The sequence below is a fragment of the Stegodyphus dumicola genome, chromosome 5, assembly GCF_044657685.1.
Source record: "Stegodyphus dumicola isolate Sdum_Otavi_A_Nest chromosome 5, ASM4465768v1".
NCBI classification, from domain to species: domain Eukaryota; kingdom Metazoa; phylum Arthropoda; class Arachnida; order Araneae; family Eresidae; genus Stegodyphus; species Stegodyphus dumicola.
In genome coordinates, this window is record NC_140772.1 from 34,990,575 (window position 1) to 35,016,679 (window position 26,105).

Here is a 26,105-nt window from a genome sequence, read left to right on the forward strand (position 1 = left end):
TATTAAAGATGACATTCTGCTGTTAGAAATAACACTGATAATCTTGTTGTCCTTTCCATTCCACTCTTTTATCTGTTACAGAATTGCTTGGCTTCCCAGGAAATTTCAAGTCATTTTCTCACCTATCAATAAAAAGACATTGCCCGGGTCTTAAAGATTCCTTTTGGGGGCATTATGTCAGCCCAACTAAAAGAGTATTAAAAGTACGCATCAAGAACATGAATCTTATGTCCAAAAAGAAGTAAATTAATCTTCAATTACTAATTATGGATGGAAATTTAATCACAATTTTGACTTTGTGCCTCTGAAAATGTTCCATACGACTTCTTCAGTCACTGAAAATTGCATTTCTTGGAAGTTTATCACATTCAGAAAAAATTTTCTTCTTTAGGTAATGATATTAATTCTATTTCAATTCTTCTAAATGCTTTTAAGATTTTAATATCTTAATTTTTCATGTTTCATTGCCATTTTCCGATGCTCATGTTCATGTTGCTCCACCCTTTATTTTTGGAATAAATAGGGTTATTGCTCTTCTCTTCTTTGCAGACTTTTTCTACTCCTGACAAACAGGGACCTGTGCCTGAACCTCTCGAAATCATTAATTTGATTTCGAGCTTTGATTAAAATCTACAGCAAATATAAGATTGCTGTTTTGCCTAATTTTTAGTTTTGCTTTGGTATATTTTTTTTTCTTTCAAGAAGTTATGATTAAAAAAATTTCAAAACTTAACAAATTCACTTAGATATAAATTCAGGAAAGTTATAAGATTACAATACAGTGGTTTCTAAACATTAAGCAACATAGCAAACATTAAGCAACAGATAACAACTCAAAAAGTATGCAAGCAAATTTAAGAAAACTTGGTGATATTATTTACACCACTTGTAACTTAAAAACACAAGAAAAATTATATATAATACTTAAATTTTTTACATCAACAAGAACATTAAATCTACCAACAAGGACCAAAGAAGGGCTCATTTACGAGGCACTTAGGCTTGAAGCCTTTATAACCACATCATCAAAGATTAGTAGTATTATCATCAAAAAGAGGTTCTGCAAAGAGGTAAAGATTTAGTGTCTAAAATGTTAAAAAAAAAAAAAAAAAAGTAAACAGCCCTCCACAGTGAAAAAAGGTAAAAAACAATGACTTAATTTAGTAAATTTTAAGATCGAAAAAGGGCCAGAATCAATTTTGAAGGGGTTACATCATGAATTTTGAAAAGCTTCGAAATTTCATTGATCAATGGTCTTGTGGTGTTCACAACACGAGAGTGGAAACACTCGCAAAACACCTTTCACGTCACAGGTGCTTTGGGTCTGGGAGAGGGGGGAAAGCGGGAACTTGTTAGGCGAGTTAGATTTAAAGAGATATAACTTTAAACTTAACCAGAACTTTAAATTTCCTAAATTCAGACATGCAAAATAATTCCTAAATAGTGACCATGATGACTCTAAACAACAATGCAGCATGAGACATCAGCAAGTGTAACAGTGATGTCTCATGCAGGTTATGATGTTGTAAATGAGCTGCCGAGATAGCAATGCCCATTAAATATGTAAAGAAGTTCTAAGCCCCTCTAAGGTTTGGAGGCTAGTGTAATGACTTCGTGGTTCAATAAGGCACCATTTAACAAGACGAAACAAATATTTATTAAAAATAATGTTCAAAGCATAATAGTAACTCAGAGCAGTACATTGCTCCTACAGCATACGGAAATCTACAACCTTCCTCTTCTGAGGCTAACATGCAACTCTCAAGAAATACATTAATTCTTCTCGGAGAAGAGCTACCTGCACCAAGCATGCTCTGTTGATAGCCAAACAATCACCAGATATCACCCCCCCCATCGTAAGATTTTTGTTGATACTATTTGCAAATCAATCATCAATCTGGGAACTAAAATCTAGCAACTGTTTGCGATCAATGAGGGGGGGGGAAGAAAAAAAAAACTACATATGCATTTATACATTCTGCCCTAATTTTCAAATCTCGACTACTATAGACATTTGCAATGTAATACCTACAATGGAACATCAATTTACTACATAAACATATATAAACATAGATAACACATTTTAACTTCACTTGTTCCAAACATTATTATTATTGTAACAATTTATCAATTCTTAACCCAAAGAAACCAAATGGATATTTTTCTTTTATAAACATGTTAAAATATACCCTAGTATTATTCCAATGATGACAGTAAAATTATTTAGCTTCTTACTTTTACATATGAAAATTATCAATAAAACATTATCACAATTTCTGTATTCAAATTACTTACATATATATATAATTCTATTCTTAACGTTATCTTTAATTAATGATGCTGCAACATGATTTATATCCTTGGGAGAAAAATATCTAAATTTACCACTTACCTTGAATATTTGTTATCCAATAATTTTTCTATCTATTTCAAGTTACATAAACATCTTATTTGCTCAAAATTGCAAAATTATTAAGAAAAGCAAAGAAAAACTATCTAATCATTATCTATATAAAATATTCGTAAAAATGAACAGTAAATTAATGTTCAGAAGCATTGGTTTTCAATGCTTCTGGTATCCTATAAATGTAAGGTTTCTTCCTCTCCATATTGGATATTAATCTAATTTTATGAGCTTCAACTTTAGCTATTTTTAGCTTTCCAGTGAATAGTGCTCGGTGCTTACTGATAAGAGCTATCAATTTTCTTCTTTGCTGCAGATTTAAATTTCCTAAATTCAGATTTGCATCTATTTTAAAATCTTCCGGGGGCTCGAGAGATCTTTTCCTGGCAAAGTTATAACTTCTCCAAATTCTTCTTCATCTTCAAATATCACTCCAACTGCATTGATGCTAGATTAGAATTTTCAAAGTTCACAGGTGGGGAATCTGGATAATGCATTTGCATTCGACAGTTTTTTTCCAGGGCAATGTTCTATTTCGAGATTATACTTCTATAAAGCTATGGCCCATCGTTGTAATTTGGACGATTGTGGATCATTTCTCACTATAAAGGCTAGAGGATTACGATCAGTCACAATTCTCACTGATGAACCGAATATCCAAGGTTCGAACTTCTTCAATGCCCATACTATAGCATAAGCTTCATGTCTATAGTAGGCCAGCTTTGTTGGGGGTTCGATAATTTCTTGCTTGCGTAGCACATGGGAAATTGTTTCTCTCGCCTTTGCTGTGATAAACATGCACCTATTCCGATATGGGATGCATCAGAATGAATGACAAACGGATCCTGCAGTGTTGGGGTGATCAACTCTGTTGACATCACTAATCGTTCCTTCAGTTGCTGAAATGTTAACTCATGAATTTCTTTTTATGAATATTTCTGGTTGTTTATTTTTCGTTAGCTCCGTGAGTAGGTTGGCGATCTCTGTATACCTTGGGATATAATCGCAATAATAATCACATAATCCTAACAGACTTTGAAGATCTGTTTTCGTTTTTAGCGTTTCCAGCTTCTTGATTGCCTCTATTTTCTTGGGATCTGTTTGATTTTTTCCCGATCCAATAATGTGTCCTAAATATTTAATTTGAGGTTTCGCAAACAAACATTTCTTCGAATTGATAGTAAATCCAAGTGACTCTAGTTTGGCGAAAACTTTATCCAGATCTAGGAGATGAGTGCCAAAATCTATGGAAAATATAGCTATGTCTTCAATATATGCTCTTGAAAATTGTTGAAATTCTTTCAGCGCGTTATTCATTACTCTCTGAAAAGTTGCTGCTGCATTCCTTAGTTCAAAAGGTAGCACTTTAAACTGATATTGACCTCGATGAGTTTTGAAGGATGTGTACTCTTTACTTTGTTCCTCCATGAGAATTGCCCAATATCCTTTCAGTAAATCCAATCAGTAATAAAGTTGTTATGATGTTGGCTCTTCCTATACTGTACATTAAATCAATGGCGTTTTGCATAGGAAAGTCATCTGGCTTTGTCACTGCATTCAATGCTCGATAATCTAGTCAGAATCTGATATTTCCATCTTTTTTGCTTACACAAACTACTGGATGAGCTATTTCTGCATTACTTTCTTACATTAGTCCTGATTTCAATAATTCTTCCACTTCTTCGTCGACCTTGGTTTTCAATGCTTCTGGTATCCTATAAATGTAAGGTTTCTTCCTCTCCATATTGGGTATTAATCTAATTTTATGAGCTTCAACTTTAGCTATTTTTAGCTTTCCAGTGAATAGTGCTCGGTGCTTACTGATAAGAGCTATCAATTTTCTTCTTTGCTGCAGATTTAAATTTCCTAAATTCAGATTTGCATCTATTTTAAAATCTTCCGGGGGCTCGAGAGATCTTTTCCTGGCAAAGTTATAACTTCTCCAAATTCTTCTTCATCTTCAAATATCACTCCAACTGCATTGACACTAGCTTGGAATTTTCGAATTTTATTTGCATGAACATGTTTGATCCTACCATCAGGTAATTTTACTTTATAGGAATGCGGTGGGGAATGATTCATGATTTCTCCTGGTCCAGTCCATCGTGCATAGATTTTGTTATTTGAATCTGGGATGAGTAAATAAACCGATTTTGAGTAAATAAACCTTGTTCCCCGATTTTGAAAATTTTTGGTATTGATCTCCGATTAAAAGTAGTCAGCATATTTTTGTTGTTTATCACTTGCAATTAAATTGGCTTGTTCAGGTGCTTGTTCTAACCTTATTTTTAAATTCTGTAAGTAATCCACTGCAGATTCACTTAGATCAGGTGGTATAGGTATTTCTCCTGATCATGAAGACTTCAGTACTGCTAAAGGACCTCTTGGTTGTCTTCCGTACATCAGCTGAAATAGTGAGACTCCCGTGGTGCAGTTTGGTACTTCTCTGTATGCAAAAAGTAGGTATGGGATGTGCTTTTCCCAATTTGAAGGATCAGTCCTGATGACATCATGTAACATTTGCTTCAGGGACTTGTTCCATCTTTCTACTAATCCATTTGAAGCACTGTAAGCAGGTGTAGAGAACTAGGGTGAGAACCTAGTCTTTTCTAGAATTCTTCAGTTAATTTTGAAACAAAGTTACTTCCACTGTCACTAGCTATTGTATTAGGGATTCCTGTTTTCATGAAAATCTCCAAAAGTGCGTCGCAAGTGGCTTTTGCTGTCAAGCTTCTCAGTGGAATGGCTTCTGGCCATCGGGAATGTTGATCTACCAGACATAACACATATTTATGTTTCCTAGCAGAGGGAGGTTTAATATGTCCAATAACGTCGATGTTAACTGCTTCGAAAGGTAATCCTGGCCTTCTGACCGGTGTGATGGGAATCTTGTCTGATCGCTTTTCTGGACTCTTCAACTGGCAATCTTTCTTTGCATGTTTTACAAAAGGTTTCGACATCTTGTGCTAATCCAGGCCAAAAAAATAAATATCGTATTCTCTCCTTTGTTTTCCTTATTCCAAGATGGGTACTGAAAATAGAACTATGCGCTAATTCCAACACTTGTGCTCTTCTACTAAGCGGAAGCACTAACTGAAAAACAGTCTGTCCTAATATTTTTGCTTGGTGATGTAAAAGATTACCAATAAATAAATAATTTCCTTTTTTATACAGCTAGTTTCCATGCTTCTCTCAGCAAGGGACAGTTAGCTTGCTCTTCGCATAGGTGTTCAGCAGACGACAAGTCTGTTTACATAATAACTCGCCTTCTCCCTTTCGTCCTCTTCGTTTTTCTCCTCCATAAGCATTAGCAAGGGGGGGGGGCTCAACGCTGTCGTTTGACTGTGAATTGGTGAATAAACTTTGCACGTTTCCTCTTCCGTAATTATTTTTTTCTGCGCTTGATTCTTTTGCCGCAGAATTAATCAACAGTTTGTGGAGTTAGGCAAGGCACATTTAGCTTATCAGTCGCTGCAATTTATGTATCCACAAAATTAAATATATTGCTTCCACGATCTTTATGGTAAATAGGTACACTGCAAACTTTTGCTTCAATTGGTTGTCTGAATGCAGGTGTTAGTGATATTTTACCTTCTTCTCCCTCCTCTAAATCTGGAATGAGCGATGAATGTATGATCTCTGTAATGTATCTGCGTTCCAGATAGCTTCGATTTTCTCAGAGTTAATAAAAACGTTTACTTTTTGCAGTGGTTGAACGATACGTTCTACGAATTCGGATAGTAGAAGGGATGAGTCTACTTTAGCTACGATGGTTTCTCCTTTTGATGTTCTGTATGGGTTTTTTTTTTTTTTTTAGTTTTGGAATCATCCTTTCCCTTCTTATTATTTACTGCAGTTTTGTTCTTTCTTCTTTTGTCTGGACAATCTCTTGCGATGTGTTGATAGTTTCCACAAATATAACATTCCTTTCTTCTCACGTGAAGTCCTTCTTGTTTTGAATATTCTTTTCTCATGGGTGGCGGAATATATTTATCTTGTGTACATGTTGTATCCAGGAATCTCGGTGATCACTTAATTCCATTTTGAACTTCGTCGAAAGATTTTCCGGTTGATCTTTACAATATGGTAACTGGTAGTTTGGTGACATTTTGGAGGCGATAAAGGTTACTACCTGGGACTTTGGTAATAATGTGAGCAGTACTCAGTTCCGATTACGCATTATTTTGTGTGAAGGAAATGAGAGATCATGGGATATGTCATGTGATATTAATGGACGAATTACGGTTCTTTAATCGGAAAAGGGGGGAAATCGGGAAAAAATCTGGAAATTTTGTATTTGGCTTTATTCTGTGTTGTGTGAAACAGTGTTCGTGAATTTTTGGATCCCATGGCTGTAACTAAAGTGAATTCGAAATGGGTATTTATGTATGTATTAATTTAATGTATGTGCTCATTTATATTTTAAGTAGTGTTTTTGAATTTAATTATATTTTAATTAAATGAGAGTTATTTTGTGAATTTTACGTTTGTAGGAATTTGGTATACGTTTTAGTTGAAGTAAACGTGCATGGAAATAATTTAAATATCTGACACTAAGTATTTGTAATGGTTGCGGTATGAATTCGTTGGTGACGTGTATAATGTAATAGATGATTTAGAGGTAAAAGTTTTTGGATATTTTATTTATTTTATATGTGGAAATGTTCATATTTGGAAAGGGTAAATACTTCTTTGCGATCAGGTAATTTCATATATGTTCTTTTTACCGGGTTTAAAGATTGAGAAAATTGTCATGTATTTTCGTGAATTTTTTCTAATTTAAGAGAAAAAAGCAGTGTACATGGATATAGTGAAGAGTGTGCGCAATGCCATTTTTGTGCAATTCTGGGATGTTTTTTGAAGTAAAAATAAGTCGACGTGTACATGGTTTATGTGTATGTGTTATTTTGAAAAACGCGTAAGGAGTATGGTATTGTGCATTTTTTCCCAATTTTGCAGTGAATATTTGTCATGATTAAGCAGTTTTGTTAGATAAAATTTCTAGCATAAGTGTAATTCGGCTAGTAGATTGTTGGAAGAAGTGTTCAGTAGATAAAAAGAAAAGAAACATGTCTTTACTTCGTGAAGACAAAATGGCGGCAGGGAAAAAAAATAGAGGGTTGCTGTAGGAGAGTTGGTCGCCAAATTTTCGCCAAAAAAACGCCAAGTTACCATAATGTAAAGATCAACCGATTTTCCTTTGGCCGTGAAATAAATATCACATTCTGTAGCTAATTCTTGAGGCTTCAGCCATTTATTTCCTTGGTGTATTGTGACGTGTGCAGCCGTTTCTTTATCTAAAGCTTGGAATAATTTATCTGAAATAATTAACTCCTTGAGTGTTTCGAAATCCTTTACTTCTCTTGACTTGCAGTAATAGTCCCATGTAGCTGTAAGTCTTGAAGCGAACTGGATATGCGTTTCGCTGGAATAACGTTTAATTCTTCTGAAGTTTTCTAAACAGGTTTGAGGAGTAGGTTGGTATTCCTTCAAAACAAGAGTTTTCACTTTTCCGTAATTTTTCCGATCTTCCTCCTTTATATAAACAAGAACATTTGAAGCTTTTTCTCCAATTAATTTCAATAATATTTCCGATTTGTATTCTTCGGGAACATTCTTGTGCATAAAGGCTTTTTCGATAGAACCAAAAAATATATTCCATCCTTCTGCTCTCTTCGGTACTGATATAGTCAGTGTTTCTACTCCTTCCATCAACTTGTCGAGGGAAATTTCGGTTTCTCGTTCTGTGTTTTGGATTGAAGATGTCGGACTTCTATTTCCTTCATTTTTAGTTGCTTGAATCTTCACTAATTCTATTTCGTGTTCTCTTTCTGTTTTTAATCTTTCTTCTTCCATTTGTATTCTTTCCATTTCTTCTTTTCTTTTTCTATTCTCCACTGTAGTAATCAGAATTTCTTTACAAAATCAGCATCTTCGATGTATTCCTTGCTATTCTGGAGTTTGTGTTTCAGTACTACCAGCTTCAAATCTGGAAATGCTTCTTCGCCAATATCCAATAGAACTGTTACTAAATCCTCTTTCTTTGTGTTTTTGAACATTTTCTTTTATTCTCCTTTAGAATCAAGCTTTTCGAACTCGCGATTAAATAATTCTTATGTTTCTACTCCCTTTTGCAAATGCGTACTTCTTTCGTGAGTTAGGCTTAACTTTACTCCAGTTTTCAATGCACTAAGCTCCTAACCTCTCTGATGATCTCGTAAGTGAGCATGTTGTACTTCGTGGTTCAAAAAGGCACCATTTAACAAGACAAAACAAACATTCATTAAAAATATGGTTCAAGGCATAATAGTAACTCAGAGCAGTACGTCGCTCCTACAGCATAGGGAAATCTACAACCTTCCTCTTCTGAGGCTAACATGCAACTCTCAATAAATACATTAACCCTTGAGAAGAGCTACCTGCATCAAGCACGCTCTGTTGATCACCAAACAGTCACCAGCTAGAACATGCCTCCTGAAAGCGTCCCACACATGCTCAATGGGATTAAAGTCATGAAATTGTGCTAGAAATTCCATTTGAACTATAGTTCTTTCTTCAAGAAACAGGTGCATGAGGACAGGCATTACTGCTTGCAAAATGAAGGTATTATCAATTGGGGGCAACAGAAGAACAAATAAAACGATTCAGTATGTCATCGCTGTACCTCTGAGCATTGAGAATTCCATGTGGCAACGTATATGAGTCTGTGTGCCCTCTCAAAGATACTCCTCCCCATACAAGAACACTACCTTCTACACAGGTATATTTTCCCCGTATGTAGACAGAAGATAAGAGTTTGCTTCTCTCTATATCAAAACACGTTGAAAATCACTCTATAAAGCAAAGCAGGACTCATCAGTGAACAGAAGGGAATTCCATTGATTTTCAGTTCAGTTTACATGACTATGTGCCTGATTCAAATGCCCTCTCCAGTGGCAAAAGTAAGCGGGACACATAATGCTGTTCGCTCAGCCCACAGACTTATTTCATGCAGCTTTTTGCATACTGTCCTAGCTGATACTGTACTTTCTGTAGCAGAAATATGCCCAGATCTCAGCTAGGATGGAAATCCTGTTGCTATATCGCAAATACCTCAAATTGCAAATATCCATTATCTGCAGCAATACTAACTCTTGGTCTACCTTTGGCAAGGTTTTGAGAGGCTGAGCTAGCAACCAGAAAGATTCCACAAATCGCTTACCTTGGAACAGTCGCCATTTAGCCATCTTGCTATATCAGACTTCATTGACCTCATTTCAATTGCCGTATGGCCTTATAATGCACTTCTGCTGGTAAATGTCACCTCAGACTTTTTGAGGAAAGTGCAGAATTGTCCACTGCTTGGCGCGCTCTCACGTTTTGTCTGCTGGATTTGCAACCCCTCCAGAAGACACTACGGAAGGCGCAACATTTACAATGGCGAACAGTTAAAATAAATACAAAATAAAAGTTGAAGCAAAATTTTGAAAACTGAAAATCCTTTAAAAAAAGCTTAATAATTTAAAAAAACAAACATGGTTAAGAAAACACAGTAAGCTTCAAAAACTTAAAAATCGTTACGAAACGCTGAAGTGTCGTAAAACATTTTTTAGCCTCGAAATTGTTGTAAAACATTTTATAGCCTCGAAATTTCACAACAAATTAATAAAAATAGAGAGCAAAATGATTCTTCTTACCTTGTATCCAGTGCAGCATCAAGCGAGATCATACCTAATTAACTTGTAATCCAAAGTAGGTGTAGACGGAAATTGTAAGATCACAAAACACATTCTTTATTAATATATGAAAATAGATAAAAATTCATTAGTATTCTAAATACATACTGAAAAAGGAGTTATATTATAGAGAGTGTCATATCACTGCTCTGTCCTGAAGGAGTGAGAAAAGTAAGTGTGTAGAATAAGTGTGTTACAAAATTAACTCTTTTGCAGGGTTTCCAGTTTATACAGTTTATTGCACTATTGGCGACAGTCCATCACTATATGCATACCAACACTCCTACTTAATGGGCAGGATCGCCATATGCAGCGATTCTCGAACACAGGCTTGCCTAGTGGTTTGGTGAGTAGATCCGCAATCATGTCGGAGCTTCTGCAGTAGTCTAGGCAGTTTTGTTGAAGTTCACGCAAGTAGTGGTATTTCACGTTTATATGCTTTGTTCTGGAGCTATTTTTCCTGTTTGTGATAGTTTGTTGCATGATCTGTTATCTTCATAGAGAGTAATCGGCAGATTTTGTTTTAGTCCTAGATCTTTAAGCATATTTAACAGCCATTGTGCTTCTTGTGCTGTTTTAGCTGCTGCAATATATTCTGCTTCAGTTGAAGATAGTACAATGCAGTTTTGACGTTTGCTGTTCCATGAAATGCAGTTATTTCCTAGTTTGAATATGTATCTGCTAATGGATTTTCTTGTTGTTCTGTCATTTGCCCAATCTGCATCCGAATATGCAGTTAGTCTGCATGTCCGCTCTTTCTTTGACCGTAATGTGTAAATGTGTAATGTATGTAAAGTGTGAAGACGCAAGTTTTTCACTCCGGTAGACAGCGCCCTCTTCGCGGTAATTCGCCAGTTTTACTGAAAAGCGCCTATTTGACTAAACGTTAACCGCAGAGAAAGGGGAAAAATTCACTTCCATGATCAGCCAATCAGATGGCGAGGTACGCTGTGTATCTGATAGTCAGAGTGAAGACGTGAAGTGTTCGCATGAAGTTGTAGCATGTAGCAGTTGGCCTGCAATTGTTTTAGTTTATCCTCGAGTTTTATCATGTGACATTGTGTAATTATGATTTTTTATATTTTTATCGGGCTTTGCTACTCTTTGTTATCAGGTACGTACTATCATTAGAGAAAGATCTCTGTTAATTTTATTGAATTTCTCGAAAAAAAAAAAGGATAAAATTTTATATATTATTTGTTTTAGTTTAAATAATTTAACCCCTATCTTCATAATTGATAAATGGGTAATACGTACACCAGGTACATCGTCAGCTAACAAACGAAAATATACTGATGAGGAGTCGCAAAATACTGAACTAAATGCCCAATCTTAAAAAATAAGAAAATACAATGAGGAATTTATTAAGTATGGTTTTACATTTTGTGTTGTTGATGATGAATGAAGAACGCCCGATATGTGTCATTTGCAACGAAAAATGAGCAAATGGGAGCACGAAACCAGCTAAATTAAAAAGGCACCTGGAAACTAAACATAAAGAACTTCAAAATAAGCATGCTGATTTTTTTCAAAGACGAGCGGAAAATCTGAAAATTCAAAGTGCACATTTAAAGAAATTTACAACAATACCTCAGAAAGCATTACGAGCTTCTTTACAAGTTTCTTATCTAATAGGAAAAACAATGAAGCCCCATACAATAGGAGAATCCCTTATCCTTCCTGCAGCAACTAAGATGACATCAATTATGCATGGCGATAAATATGAAAATGAACTAAAAACAATACCATTATCAAGAGATACTGCGTCTTGGCGGATTTCCGAAATATCGAGTCAGAAGTCATAAAATGCATACAAAATTCATCTGTATTTGTTTTACAACTGGACGAGACTACCAATATTACTAAAATGTTAGAACTAATTATTTACGTTAGGTTTATTTTTAATGAAGATATAACAGAAACGTTTTTATGTTGCAAAAGTTTGGAAGGAAAAACAACTGGAGAAAAAATATTCGAAGTAATAAATGAATATTTTTAAACAAAGTCCCTTACCTGGGCAAACTGTGTTGCGGTTTGTACTGATGGTGTTGCAGCATTAACAGGTTCGAATAAAGGGCTCAGAGGCTTAATTCAGAAGGTGGCACCTCATATGGTATTTAATCACTGTATGATTCCTTGGCAAGCTCTTGTTGCAAAAGATATGGATGAAGAGTTGCACAACATATTACAAGACACTGTTAGTTCAATTAACTACATCAAACACAGCAGCCATCTCTTTTCAATACTTTGCAATGAGATGGGCTCAACGTATGAGAGATTACTGTTACACACTGAAGTCAGATGGCTTTCACGTGGGAAAATACTACAACGGATATTTGATTTGAGAAATGAAGTGTACATGTTTTTAATAGAAAAGAAACATAGATTGGCAAGTTATTATATCAATGAAGTTTGGCTAGGGAAGCTGAGCTATTTAGTTGATATTTTCGAAAAACTTAACGACTTAAATTTGAGCTTGCAGGGTGAGAATTCAACTATCATAACTTCAGCCAGTAAAATTCAAGCTTTTAAGAATAAGCTTAGTCTCTGGCAAACTGAACTGAACAAAAACAACACCGACATGTTCCCTTTCTTTAACGATTTTATCAACGCAAATAATATAGATATATTTACAATTAAAAACACATCATTTCCAATCACATTGAAAAGTTAAAGGAAAATTTTTCGAGAAGATTCAAGGATTTTCCTGAAAACGATCTTGGTTGCATTCATGATCCATTTTCCTTTGACATATGCAGTTCAACTCCTCAAATTAGTGAGAAAGAGCAATTGATAGATCTAATTAGTGATTATACTCTTTGAAATCAATTTAAGACTCAGCCTTGCCGAAAATTTTGGCTATCCGTGGAAAAACAATATCCCGTTTTATGGAAGAATGCCATCAGAGTGTTAATACAATTTGCATCAACGTATTTATGTGAAACTGGATTTAACAAATTAGTTTCAATAAAAATTAAATACCACTCGAGTTTAAACCCTGAAAATGATATGCGAATTGCAATTAGCAACATAATCCAAACATCGATGAGATAATTAGAAACTTGCAGCCACACACATCTCATTACAGGGCAATTTACTGATTTTTGTGTTATACAAAAAGTATTTTCTTAAAATTATAAATAAAATGAGTCAGATATGATGTTTTTATTCGATGAAACGAAAAGAAATGCGCAAAATATACATCGTATTTGTGAACATTTATCTCTAGGGGTCGCCAAAATTTTCTCTTTACAAAAGGGGTCGCAGTCGAAAAACGTTTACGCACCATTGCTCTAGAAGATCATCTTCAGCTTCTAGTTTGCAATAATTTGTTTTCATTGGCGTATGTGTTGGTTTTTCATTCTGAAGTCCAAACTTTTGAACTATTTCTTCGATTTTATTCTTTTGGTTTATGGCAAAAGTTCTATCCTTAAATCTTTCAATGTTTATGGCGAGGTAGTAGGCGACTTCTCCTAGGTTTCCGATTTCGAATTTAGTGTTCAATTGTTGGATTGTTTCCATTACATCTTCTTCTCTTTCACTTCCTAGAAGCATATCATCTACATATTATATACGTGAATTTTCTATTGATGTTTTTGTAAAACAAGCATGGGTCTGCTTTACTTTGTTTAAATGACATGTTTAGAAGTATTTTTCCAATTTTCAGATTCTAAGCTCTAATGGCTTGTTTTAGTATAGATTTCTTCATCTTGCAAACTTTATTTTCATTTCCAGCTTTTGAGTATCCTTCGGGTTGAGTCACGTAAATTTCTTCTTCTAGTTCTCCATGAAGGAAAGCTGTTTTAACACCCATGTTTGTGTGACACCCATGTGATATGTCTGACACCCATGTTTTTATACGAAGCTGCACATAGGAAGGCTCATAGCGTTGTGTATTTTACTACAGGAGCAAAGGTTTCATCATAGTCAGATCCAAACTTCTGGCTAAATCCTTTTGCGACTAATCTGGCTTTGTATCTTTCAATTTTTCCTTCTGCATTGAGCTTTGTCTTGAAAGACCATTTGCATCCTATTGGTTTTCTTCCTTTTGGTAAATCAACAACTGTTGTTTTCTTCTAGTGAATTTTCTTCTCGAACAGCTGTTAGCTATTTTCTTTTTTCATTTTCTTCCAAACTTTGAATTTCCTTCCAGGTTTTGGGTTCGAGGAAGATTGGATATTTGACATGGAATCCGTAGCGATCAGGAGGTTTACCTTTTGTGAGTGTTCGATTTTCTGACTTCCAAAGGTTCTTCTTCGTGTTGATATTTCTTCCTCTTCGGGTTCTTCTATTTTTATTTCTTCCCGTTCCGAGCTTTCTTCTTTAGAATTTTCTTCATCATGGTTTAATAGATGCTTACAGGCTCGTCAGTTCCAGTGTCTTCAATAAATCGCACAGATCGACTTATTATGATTTTGTCTCCAGGAATTAAAATTCTGTAGCCTTTACTTCTGCTGTCGTAGCGGTCAAATATTCCTTCTATAGCAATATCATCCAGTTTACCTCTTTAGATTTATGGATGTAAGCAAAAGCCTTGCACTCGAAAGTCCTCAGATGAGAGAGGTTGGGTTTCTTGTTATTCCTTAATTCGTATAGAGTTTTTGCATTTGGTTTTGTAGGCATATGATTCTGTAAATAATTTGCAGTCAGCACTGCTTCGGCCCAGTATCTGTGAGGTTAACCTGAGTCAGCTAAAAGACATCTTGTCATCTCCATCAAAGACCTATTTTTGCATTCACTGACTCCATTTTGTGCTGGACAATACGGTACAGTAAGCTGGTGATTTATACCATGTTTTATAAGATATTCTTCAAGTTCCTTACTTGTGTCCTCACCACCGTTATCACTTCTTAGCGTTTTTACCTTTCCCCGAATTTATTATTTGTTAAGAGCAATAAATTGTTTTAGTTTAGAAATTACTTCATTTTTCTTTTTCATTAGGTAAATCATTGTGAACCTCCCGCAATCATTAATAAAAGTTACAAAGTATAGGTATCCATTGACAGACGGTGTTTGTACTGGTCCTAAAACATCAGTGTGAACGAGTTCTAGCAGTTTAGATGCTCTGAATTTCGATTCTTTGGGATACGGAAAATCAGTTAGTTTACATTTTATGCACTGAATGCATTTGGTATCATGTTTACAATTATCTAGTTTAATTCCTTCAGCGAGTTCTTTGTTTACAAATTGCTTGATTGCGTCATCGTTTCTGTGACCAAGGCGTCTACGCCAAAGTTGAACACAGTTCTCATTTTTGCACTGAAATGCTACATGAGCTGATGGTTCATTATTCCTGTCTATTAGTTTAATTTGGTAAAGATTGCTAATTGCATGACATTCTAGAATAATCTGATCTCCCTTCATGATCATACATTTATTTGCTTTAAACAGAACCGAAAGTTCCTTTTCCGTTATTTTCTTAATTGGATTAAATTAGTTTCTAATTCAGGAGCGTATAAAACTTCCAATAAGAGAACTTCAGTTATTTTTTGTTTAGCATTTAATGTTTTAAAACGGAAAGTTCCTATCACTGTTGATTTAATACATTGCCCATTCGCAGTTATAATATCCGACGGATTTATGGGTTTACATTCCGTGAAATATTTCTTATTATTTACCAGGTGGCTACTTGCTCTGCTGTCAAAAATAAAACTCTCGGAGGATTGATGTACAGTGTAGTTAGTAGACAGAGCAACGCTGTCACATCTGGATTTGATTTCTGGTGTTTTAATTTTTGTTTGTTGTTGATTCATCATGAGGTTACCTACATTCAGTGCTTGGCATGTTTTAGAATCCGCATATGTTTTCTTTGAGTTTTGGCGCAGTTCATTTCTTTGTTTCGATTTTAGATGATAACACTCTGATCTAAAATGGTTATTTTTATGACAATATGAGAAAACTTTTCTCTCTTTGTCTTGTTTTGAAATGAGGCTTTAAATGCCTTTGAATCTGATGAACTGTTTTCAAATCTCTTGTTAAATTCATCAATTAATTTCCCTTTTAAGAATTCTGGATTCAGTTCCGATTCTGCTCTGGTTCAAGAGCCATAATGAGCGTATCGTAAGAACTAGGCATTGAACAAAGCAAAAGTGCCGAAACGTGTTCGTCTTTTATGTTCTCACCTATTGATTTGAGTTTATCGACTAACTCCAGTAATGTATTTATATGTGTTTGCATATTTCCATCTTCTTCAAGCTTCAAACTGTAAAGCTTTCGCAAAAGGAATAGTTTACTTGAAAGATTAGACCTTTCATGTACCTGCCTGAGTTTTTCCCAGGTGGCTTTAGCAGTAGTTTCATGTTTAATGTGAATTATTTGGCTGTCTTCAATAAATAAATTTATCATCGCACGACATTGCCAATCCCGTTTACTCCATTGTTCTGTAATGGGACTTCGAGCTACATCTTCGATTACATCGTAAAGATCCTCCTTTATTAGTAGAATTTGCATTTTGAATTTCCATGTTGAGTAATTGCTGGAATTCAGTTTTGCAATTTGCATTTGACTTGAATTCAACATTTTTGTATCGTCGAAAAAATTTATTTTTGGTTTTGATATGAAACTACAGTTTAGCTTTTATAGTTTTTTTTCTTCATTATTATTTAATTAAGTTATGATCTTTTCATCAGTCTCATAATCTTTTGTTGTAAAACATTTTATAGCCTCGAAATTTCACAACAAATAATAAAAATAGAGAGCAAAATAAGTCTTCTTACCTTGTATCCAGCGCAGCATCAAGCGAGATCATACCTAATTAACTTGTAATCCAAAATAGGTGTAGACGGAAATTGTAAGATTACAAAACAAATTCTTTACTAATACATGAAAATAGATAAAAATTCGTTAGTGTTCCAAATACATATTGAAAAAGGAGTTACATTATAAAGTGTCATGTCACTGTCCTGTCCTGAAGGAGTGAGAAAAATAAGAGTGTTACACAATTAACTCTTTTGCAGGGTTCCCAGTTCATACAGTTTATCGCGCTATTGGCGACAGTCCATCACTATATGCATACCAACAGAAATTTCACAACAAATTAATAAAAAATAGAGAGCAAAATGATTCTTCTTACCTTGTATCCAGCGCAGCATTAAGCGAGATCCTACCTAATTAATTTGTAATCCAAAATAGGTGTAGATGGAAATTGTAAGATTACAAAACAAATTCTTTACTAATACATGAAAATAGATAAAAATTCGTTAGTGTTCCAAATACATATTGAAAAAGGAGTTATATTAGAGAGAGTGTCATATCACCATCCTGTCCTGAAAAATGAGAAAAGTAAGTGTTACATATATGTGGCAACTCACTAGTTGCTGGTCAAACTGAAGTGAAGTAATTGTCAGTTAATGTTCGTCTGGAATAAACAATGTGCTATGTGAGAGTGTTGTAATGAACTTAATTATAGATCAATAAATATTAATATGATTAAAACATGGCATAGTCGTGGGGAATAGTATTACAACTAATTGCCAGGCAATCAATCCCCTTGGTTGTTTTTCCTCTCAGCAGACGCAAGATGGAATTTTGTCGCCCACCCCAAGGCTGAAGTTTCGACGGCAGTGGGGCTGAAACTGGCGCAGATTCAAGCAGCTGTTCCAGATTTATATGAAAGCTTCAGGAAATGCTTCAAAAGATTCAGATGTGAAAGTTGCTTTATTTTTAAAGGCCTTAGCAGTGAGGGAGCACAGAGGATGGAGTGACGATGCTTCAAATACTGAGATATCTTTATGTAAAAAATGCAACAGACATCACGTTAATGGACAGTGTCCGGCATATGGAAAAAAATGCTTTAATTGTGGCAAACTAAATCACTTTTCGACTATGTGCAGACTGAAGCACGTCCAAAATGTTTCTCAACATGATAACGCAGATGTATATAGGGAATCTGATAATGAATTCTTCGTGAATTTTATAAATGTTCCAAGAACGAAAAGTGTGTGCTCAACATCGTATACAAAAGAGTGGACTAAAACTACAATTGTCGAAGGGACAACTGTGACTTTTAAGTTGGACACAGGGTCTGAAGTGAGTATTTTGCCTGTGAAAACTTACGAAACACCGAGTGCTAAGAACTCTAATCTTATTTTAAACAAGTGTAATGTTGTATTAGAAGCATTTGGGGGGTCCAAGGTTAAACCTGATGGGTCATTAATGTTACAATGTTCCTCAGATGGTGTGGATCATACTCTAGAGTTTTTAATTGTTTCTAGCAAGCATATACGTCCATTATTAGAAATTGATGCATGTGTTAAACTTAATTTAATTCAGTTTATAAAGAAGGTTGGAATATCAATTAAAGGTAAGTTGCATCAGTATACAATTGTTTTACCTCCATCTAAAGATCAATTTATTATTAATAATTCAGAAGTGTTTGAAGGTGTGGGGAAATTTAGTGAATTGTGTAAAATCATGGTTGATGATCACATAGCTCCTGTAGTGAGGCCACCATGTAGAGTACCACTTAGTTTAAAACCTAAACTTGAATAAAAAATTAAGCGAATCAGAGAGACAGGGCATTATTGCAAAAGTTGATCAACCTTTGAACTGGGTTAGCAATCTAGTAATTATTGAAAAAGCTAATGGATCCTTAAGAATATGCCTTGACCCTCAAGATCTTAAGAAAGCTATAAAAAGAGAACATGTGTTGATTCCAACAATTGAGGAGATTTTACCAAAGCTATGTAATAAATCAATTTACTCTGTTTTGGACTTAATGGATGGTTTTTTCAAATAGCATTAGATGGAAATAGTAGTGATCTTTGTAATTTTAGCACACCATTTGGATGCTATAAATTCTTAAGGCTTCCAATGGGTATTTCCTGTGCACCTGAAATTTTTCAGAAATGCAATCTTGAAAATTTTGGTGATATACCAGGAGTATTGGTCTATTTTGATGACATCCTCATTGCTGCTAGCACTATACAAGAACATGATAAAATTTTAACAGAGGTCATCAACAGAGCTAAAAAAATATTAAATTCAACAAGCAAAAACTTCAATATAGGGTTAATGAGATTAAATATTTAGGTCATTTATTTAATGCATCAGGCATGCGACCTGATCCTGATCGAATTAAAGCCATTACTGAGTTACAGGAACCTCAGAATAAGCATGAATTACAGCGTGTTTCGGGAATGTGTAATTATTTGAGGAAATTTGTACCACATTTTTCAGAGAAAACAGCCATATTAAGGGAACTTTTGAAAAACAAAGTAGAATGGCAGTGGTTACAGCTACATTCTAAAGCATTCAGGGAATTAAAAAAATTAATTTCCAATGCACCTGTGTTAGGAATATTTGAAAGCAGTAAACCTATAACTAACTATACAGGTAGATAGTTCTAAAGATGGGCTAGGCTGCTGCTTATTGCAGAATGGGCAACCAACTGCGTTTTCGTCTCGGAGTTTAAATTATGCAGAAAAAAACTTTGCTCAGATTGAGAATTTCTTAGTATTTTATTTGCTGCTAATAAATTTCACTATTACATTTATGGTAGAGGGGTAAAAGTGCTTACTGATCATAAACCATTAGTTTCAATTATGAACAAAAATATTGCTAATGTGTTGTCAAATAGATTGCAGAGGATAAAAATTAAGCTCTTAAAATATAACTTAAAACTTAAATATTTGCCTGGGAAATATATGTATATTGCAGATTTATTGTCACATTCCTTTATTGATACACACACAAATGAAAACATGGATATGACAGAGATTGTTCATACACTAACAAAACAACTGCAAATATCTGAGAGTAAGAAAAGGGAATTTCAGAAAGCTACATTAGAAGATGAAGGGTTAATGTTAGTAAAAGAATATTGGCAAAATGGATGGCCTTTGAGTGTTAATAAAGTTCCTAAAGAAGCAAGATCTTATTTTAAATTTAAAAATGAGTTGAGTGTTGAACAAGATTTAGTTTTTTTTAATAATCGAATTGTAGTACCCGTTGCATTAAGAAAGTGCATGTTAACATTATTGCATGAAGCTCACTGTGGGATTGAAAAATCAAAGCTAGGGCTCGACAAGTACTATTTTGGCCAGGAATCAACAGTAACATTGAGAATATGATTTCTAAATGCCTAATTTGTGATAGGTTCAGGCCTCAAACAGTAAAAGAACCTCTTGTTTCTCATGAAATTCCCAGTTTACCTTATGAAAAGGTTGGTGCTGATATCTGTGAGTATGCGGGGAAAAGTTATCTAGTAATAGGCTGTTACTTAACGAAATGGGTAGACATAATTCCTCTAAAAATAAAAGTGCAGTGGAAGTTACTAGTAAATTGAAATTGATATTTGCAACACATAGAATACCCAAAACTTTCATTTGTGATAACGTACCATTTAATAGTTGGAAAATGAAGAGTTTCGCAAGGGATTGGAGATTTGAAATAATCACTAGCAGTCCTCGATATCCTAAATCCAATGGATTTGCAGAAAGGTTGGTAGGTATAGCTAAGAGTTTATTTAGAAAAGCAGGATTAGAGAAATTAAATGAGGCTTTACTGGAATATAGAAATACTCCAATTTCACGTATAAATTTATCACCAAGTCAAAGAACTAGGCATTGAACAAAGCAAAAGTGCCGAAACGTGTTCGTCTTTTATGTTCTCACCTATTGACTTGAGTTTATCGACTAACTCCAGTAATGTACTTATATGTGTTTGCATATTTCCGTCTTCTTCAAGCTTCAAACTGTAAAGCTTTCGCAAAAGAAATAGTTTACTTGAAAGATTAGACCTTCCATGTACCTGCCTGAGTTTTTCCCAGGTGGCTTTAGCAGTAGTTTCATGTTTAATGTGAATTACTTGGCTGTCTTCGATAAATAAATTTATCATCACGCGACATTGTCAATCCCGCTTACTCCATTGTTCTGTAATGGGGCTTGGAGGTACATCTTTGATTACATCGTAAAGATCCTTCTTTATTAGTAGCATTTGCATTTTGAATTTCCATGTTGAGTAATTGCTGGAATTCAGTTTTGCATTTGACTTGAATTCAACATTTTTGTATAGTCGAACAATTTAATTTTAGGTTTTCATATGAATTTACAGTTTAGCTTTTACAGTCTTTTTTTTTCTCTTTATTATTATTTAATTAAGCTATGATCTTTCCATCAGTCTCATAATCTTTTGTTGTGAAACATTTTATAGCATCGAAATTTCACAACAAATTAATAAAATAAAGAGCAAAATGATTCTTCTTACCTTGCATCCAGCGCAGCATCAAGTGAGATCATACCTAATTAACTTGTAATCCAAAAATAGGTGTAGAGGAAATTGTAAAATCACAAAACACATTCTTTATTAATACATGAAAATAGATTAAAAATTTGTTAGTATTCCAAATACATATTGAAAAAGGAGTTATATTGTAGAGAGTGTCATATCACTGTCCTGTCCTGAAGGAGGGAGAAAAATAAGTGTGAAGAATGAGTGTGTTACACAATTAACTCTTTCGCACAGACACAATTAACGTTTCCAGTTCACACAGTTTATCGTGCTATTGGCGACAGTCCATCATTATATGCATACCAACATGAAGAATTGAAATACATTCACCTATTAAAAAAAATTGGGGAAAGTGCAGAAGAGTTGACGCATTTTTATGAATTGCACAAACTCGGTATCCATGTTCATATCGACCTATTTTCACTTAAAAAAAATCTCAGAATTGCACGAAAATGGCATTGCACACTGTCTTGACTTTATCCATGTACACATCTACCTATTTTCACTTAACAAAACACCCCAGAATGGCACAAAAATGGCATTGCGCACTGTCTTGACTTTATCCATGTACACATCAACCTATTTTCACTTAAAAAAACATCCCAGAATTGCACAAAAATGGCATTGCGCACTCTCTTGATTTTATCCATGTATACATCAACCTAGTTTCACTTAAAAAGTCAAGAAAATTGACAAAAATCCAATTCTTCTTACTCTTGTAAAAAGCACCACACAAATAAGTGGGAAATTTTTTAAAGTGGAAATCCTTTCAAAAAAAACCTAATAACTTTAAAAACTTAAATCATTTCAAAAACATAGTAAGTTTAAAGAACATAAAATCCTTACAAAACCCTGAAAAATTAATACTTTCACTTCCAAAAAATTTTAAAATATGAAAATCCAGTCCTTACAAAAACATAATTTTAAAAACTAAAAATCGTTTCAACACTTAAAATCATTACAAAACACTGAAAAATAAAAATACTTTCACTCACCTGAAAAGGGGTAATCCACTCCGCTTATCCGGAGAAAGAAAAGTAACGAATTCTCGAAATGTTCTCGAATTATTGTTTAAAATAACTGCACCTCTACCATCTCTTATCATCTACACCAATCAGAAATTCTAAATTTTAAAATACATACGAAATACACAAAAATGCTCCGAATTTTGCGCTCAAAAGAAATTCTCAGTTCAAAATACATACTAGGCATGCGCGAAAATGCTCTGAAATTCACCTTCCAGAATGGCAAAATTGACTTGGATAGCATTTGTCACATTTATCAATCTCGTAAAAAGCATCAAACATAACGCGCCTTTAAGTGGGCAATTCTGCACTTTAGCCCTTTTTTTTTTAATCTAATGGTGGGCACCTGTGTATTCTACAATGGCCAGTCCTGAGGCCAGAAGTGGTGGACATTTTATTGTGGAGGCACCTAATATGCGGCCATCACTACTTCCTATGAAGGGAACGGGACAGCCATAACCATGCCTTCTCCAGGATTCAAACCAGGATCCTTTGGTATTGCAGTTGGCTCCCCTAACCACTGTATTATCTGGGCGGCTCACCTCAAACTAACTTTTTTCATTACACAATTTTTAGATAGTCAAAATGTTTAAAAAAAATCGCCTCAAACTAATTTTTACACTCTGACTATCTCAAAATTGTTTAAAACATCATTGTTCATTGAACAACAATTCCCTTCTAAATAGCTTGTCTTATTATGCATCATATTTACATAAAACGATGGCACAGCCAATCATTTGTATAATACTATTCAGTGCAGTTCTCTTTTATTTATAACATTTCCAAAATTTAAAGAATATTGAACTACTTGTAGCCATTATCACGTCAATTTATTGCTTAACTTTTGGAAATCAGCACAGTTGCAGTCTGCTCTTTTGATGAACAACAACTTATCATGACTGCTCAGTCTTCTTTTAGTATCTCCCAATTATCGTCTTCCAATTTTTTAGTTATAACAACATAGCAAAAATTTCGGATAATTACAAAAAACCATCGTTAATCTCACAATTCCAGAAGATTTTGGCATTCTCTTAAAGCAGTAAACATAGAAAGGTGACATTTAATAAACAAGAATTTTTTTTTTAAATTTTGCTTGCATGCACACACAAAAAAAAAAAAGAAAAAAAATATATATATAATATTTGCGGAATGGCTAGAACTTCATATTTTGAAGAAAAAAGGAAAATTAAAAATAAATAAAACAAGAACTCAGTACCCTATATTATAAGAATAATAATTAAAAAAAAGGACTTAAAAACTAAAATGAAGTGTTAAACTCGCAACATCTCTTCAGAGGTTTAGTGTCGCAAAAATTTGACACAGGACAGACACTTCTCAGGCACTAAATAAAGAACAACTTAATATTGTGTCCTGTTGCATTACCTTGAGACATCAATCCACAGAAAAGATGTTACAAAACATGTAACAACATTTTTTTGTTTATTCTATTCTCTTGCATATTAATTTATTAAATTTTTATTTTTTTGAATTTTCCTTTTTAGTTTAAATCACCAAGTTCTTGCTGTTCCCAAAAAGTTGTAATTTTTTCTTTTTTGTGTTATTCCTTCTAAATTCTCTGCAGCTTTTATCATGTTGCTTAGTTCATGAGTTGAAGTTTATATCACTAATTATTTAAACATTTATGTGCAGAAGAGAGTAACTTTCTGCTAATTTATAAAAAATTCTGGGATATGTTATGAGGAAAATAAAGGAAACCTTAAAAATACTGTTTGCAAACTGTCTGCATTACTATATAGAAGTCTGTTTAAATATTTTTTAAATCTGAAGCAGACAAATCACAAGAAAATTCAAAATAGTTTACAGCTAATTAAAGTGAAAATTAAACTAATATGATAGCACAATACTAAACAACAACTAAATGGTAGCTAAACAAAAACAACTCAATATTTTACTAATTTTTATTGGCTGAATACGAAATCGCCTATTAATTTAAGTTGTAAAGATTTATGGAAATGTAGAGATAAAAAAAAAGAGATCTCTTCTTAATAATGTGGATATTTCTTAAACTCAAATTTATAGTCTAAATATATGAAGAAAAGTTTTCACATAGTAAAATTTTAATTAGATATGGAGAAACTAGCATCAAAATAAAGTTCTTGAAACTTAATGCTTAGTTAATGGTACTGTTGTGCACTATGGGTTTGTACAGAACTTCTTAATAACTACGAAGCTGAAACGGAAGAAAATGACACTTTACTTAATTAAATAAAAGCTCTACAGCAAGGTGAATGCCTATAAATAGTTTTAAAAAAACAAAGATAAGGCAAATTTTTCTTAACATGTGAAGAAGATGGCAGATCACCAAAATCATTTGCACAACAAAGCATTAATCACTAAGCAAGAAGCCCAAATCCCATTTTTTATCTTCCCCAAGAACTAATTTAACAAGCCAGCCAGTTAATCAGACTTATCATGTCTGATTCACTGTTGGCCAAATGTATTAATAAAGTTTCCCAAACATTTCTGAAAACTTTGAAAGTTCGCTTAAAGCTTCAAAAATGCATTTTCTGAAAATATCCAGAATGCTGCCAAGGTGGCATGAAGTCACCAAACGTCACCAAGACTCAGTAGTACGGTTTTTGCCTGCATATTAGTTTTAATTATTATTATTTATTATTTAATTTTTACAATTCAAACATCAATCAATTATAAGATCTACAGTATAATACAAAAAATAAATATTTACAGTCAAAATAAGAGGCTTCAGCTAAACAAAATGCAATACAAAATTACATAAAATATGCAAAATACATAAAAAATCAAGTAAACACAAATGTTTACATAAATTTACAACAACATATATTTAATCACAAAAGAAAAATAAATACCAGTCTATAGCTATTTACTTCTGTAAGTGAAAAAATACTAATGGGGGCAGAACTAATTCAAATAAATGGCTTTCTCCTGATAAGCCTTGGGAATATTTTTGGCAATTAAAGACATGAAAAAATATATTTCATACTGTTGAGCAATATGAATTGAAATACATAAAGTGGTTTAGAAAATGGGGAGAAAAAAGACTAATTTTATTTTTGCTGCAATTATTCATTTTAAATTACTAAATCAATGTTCCAGGGTTAAACATATATTTTATATTTCTTACATTCCATTACAAATCAAGCTTCAGTTATTTAATTTAGGGTCTAAACTGCTGAGTAAAATTTTTGAAATTTTTTAGTTTTAACTGTGTCACGAATTGGAGTATGAATGTAAAGATACTTTTTTTGGAAATTATGCGGAATTCCTTTTTTACCAGTTTGGAATCTTCTGCAGTATTTTACAAAAATGAAAGTTTAACAATTTAAATATCTTTTTCATTCAAGAATTCAAGCATATAAAAAAATATCACAAGCAAAGTGTAACACTTTATCAAAATAAATAAATACTTACCCTTACAGGTGGATCTAAAATCTGAGTTCTGAAAAGGCCATACAATAAAAAGACCCCTCCAACATTTTGCAAAAATGGCAATTCAGGGTATAGAAATGGCAATGATATACGGAAAATTTCTGATGTAAACTACAGTAAAAGAAAGTAAAATTTAAGTTCAGACAAAACTTAAGTAGAACAGCTTTCTTTTTCAATAACAAGTATAGTTTCCTTTAAAACTCCCCAAAAATTTTATGAAATTTCAAAAGTTACACTGCTTTTGAGAAAATAAAAAAATGCTAAACATGTAAACAATAATTGCTTATATAGATATTCTTGAAC

The 26,105-nt window shown here is 33.7% G+C and overlaps 1 protein-coding gene across 3 annotated transcripts in view; it reads right to left on the reverse strand.

Moving 5' to 3' along the window:
- LOC118195184 (uncharacterized) overlaps nt 1-26,105 on the reverse strand; it is an 86,893-nt gene that overhangs the window by 42,461 nt on the left and 18,327 nt on the right. For all 3 annotated transcript variants that reach the window (XM_085816568.1, XM_085816569.1, XM_085816567.1), the window contains exon 4: nt 25,785-25,913. In XM_085816568.1, coding sequence (XP_085672694.1) covers nt 25,785-25,913 — 129 coding nt within the window. The remainder of the gene's footprint in view (nt 1-25,784; nt 25,914-26,105) is intronic.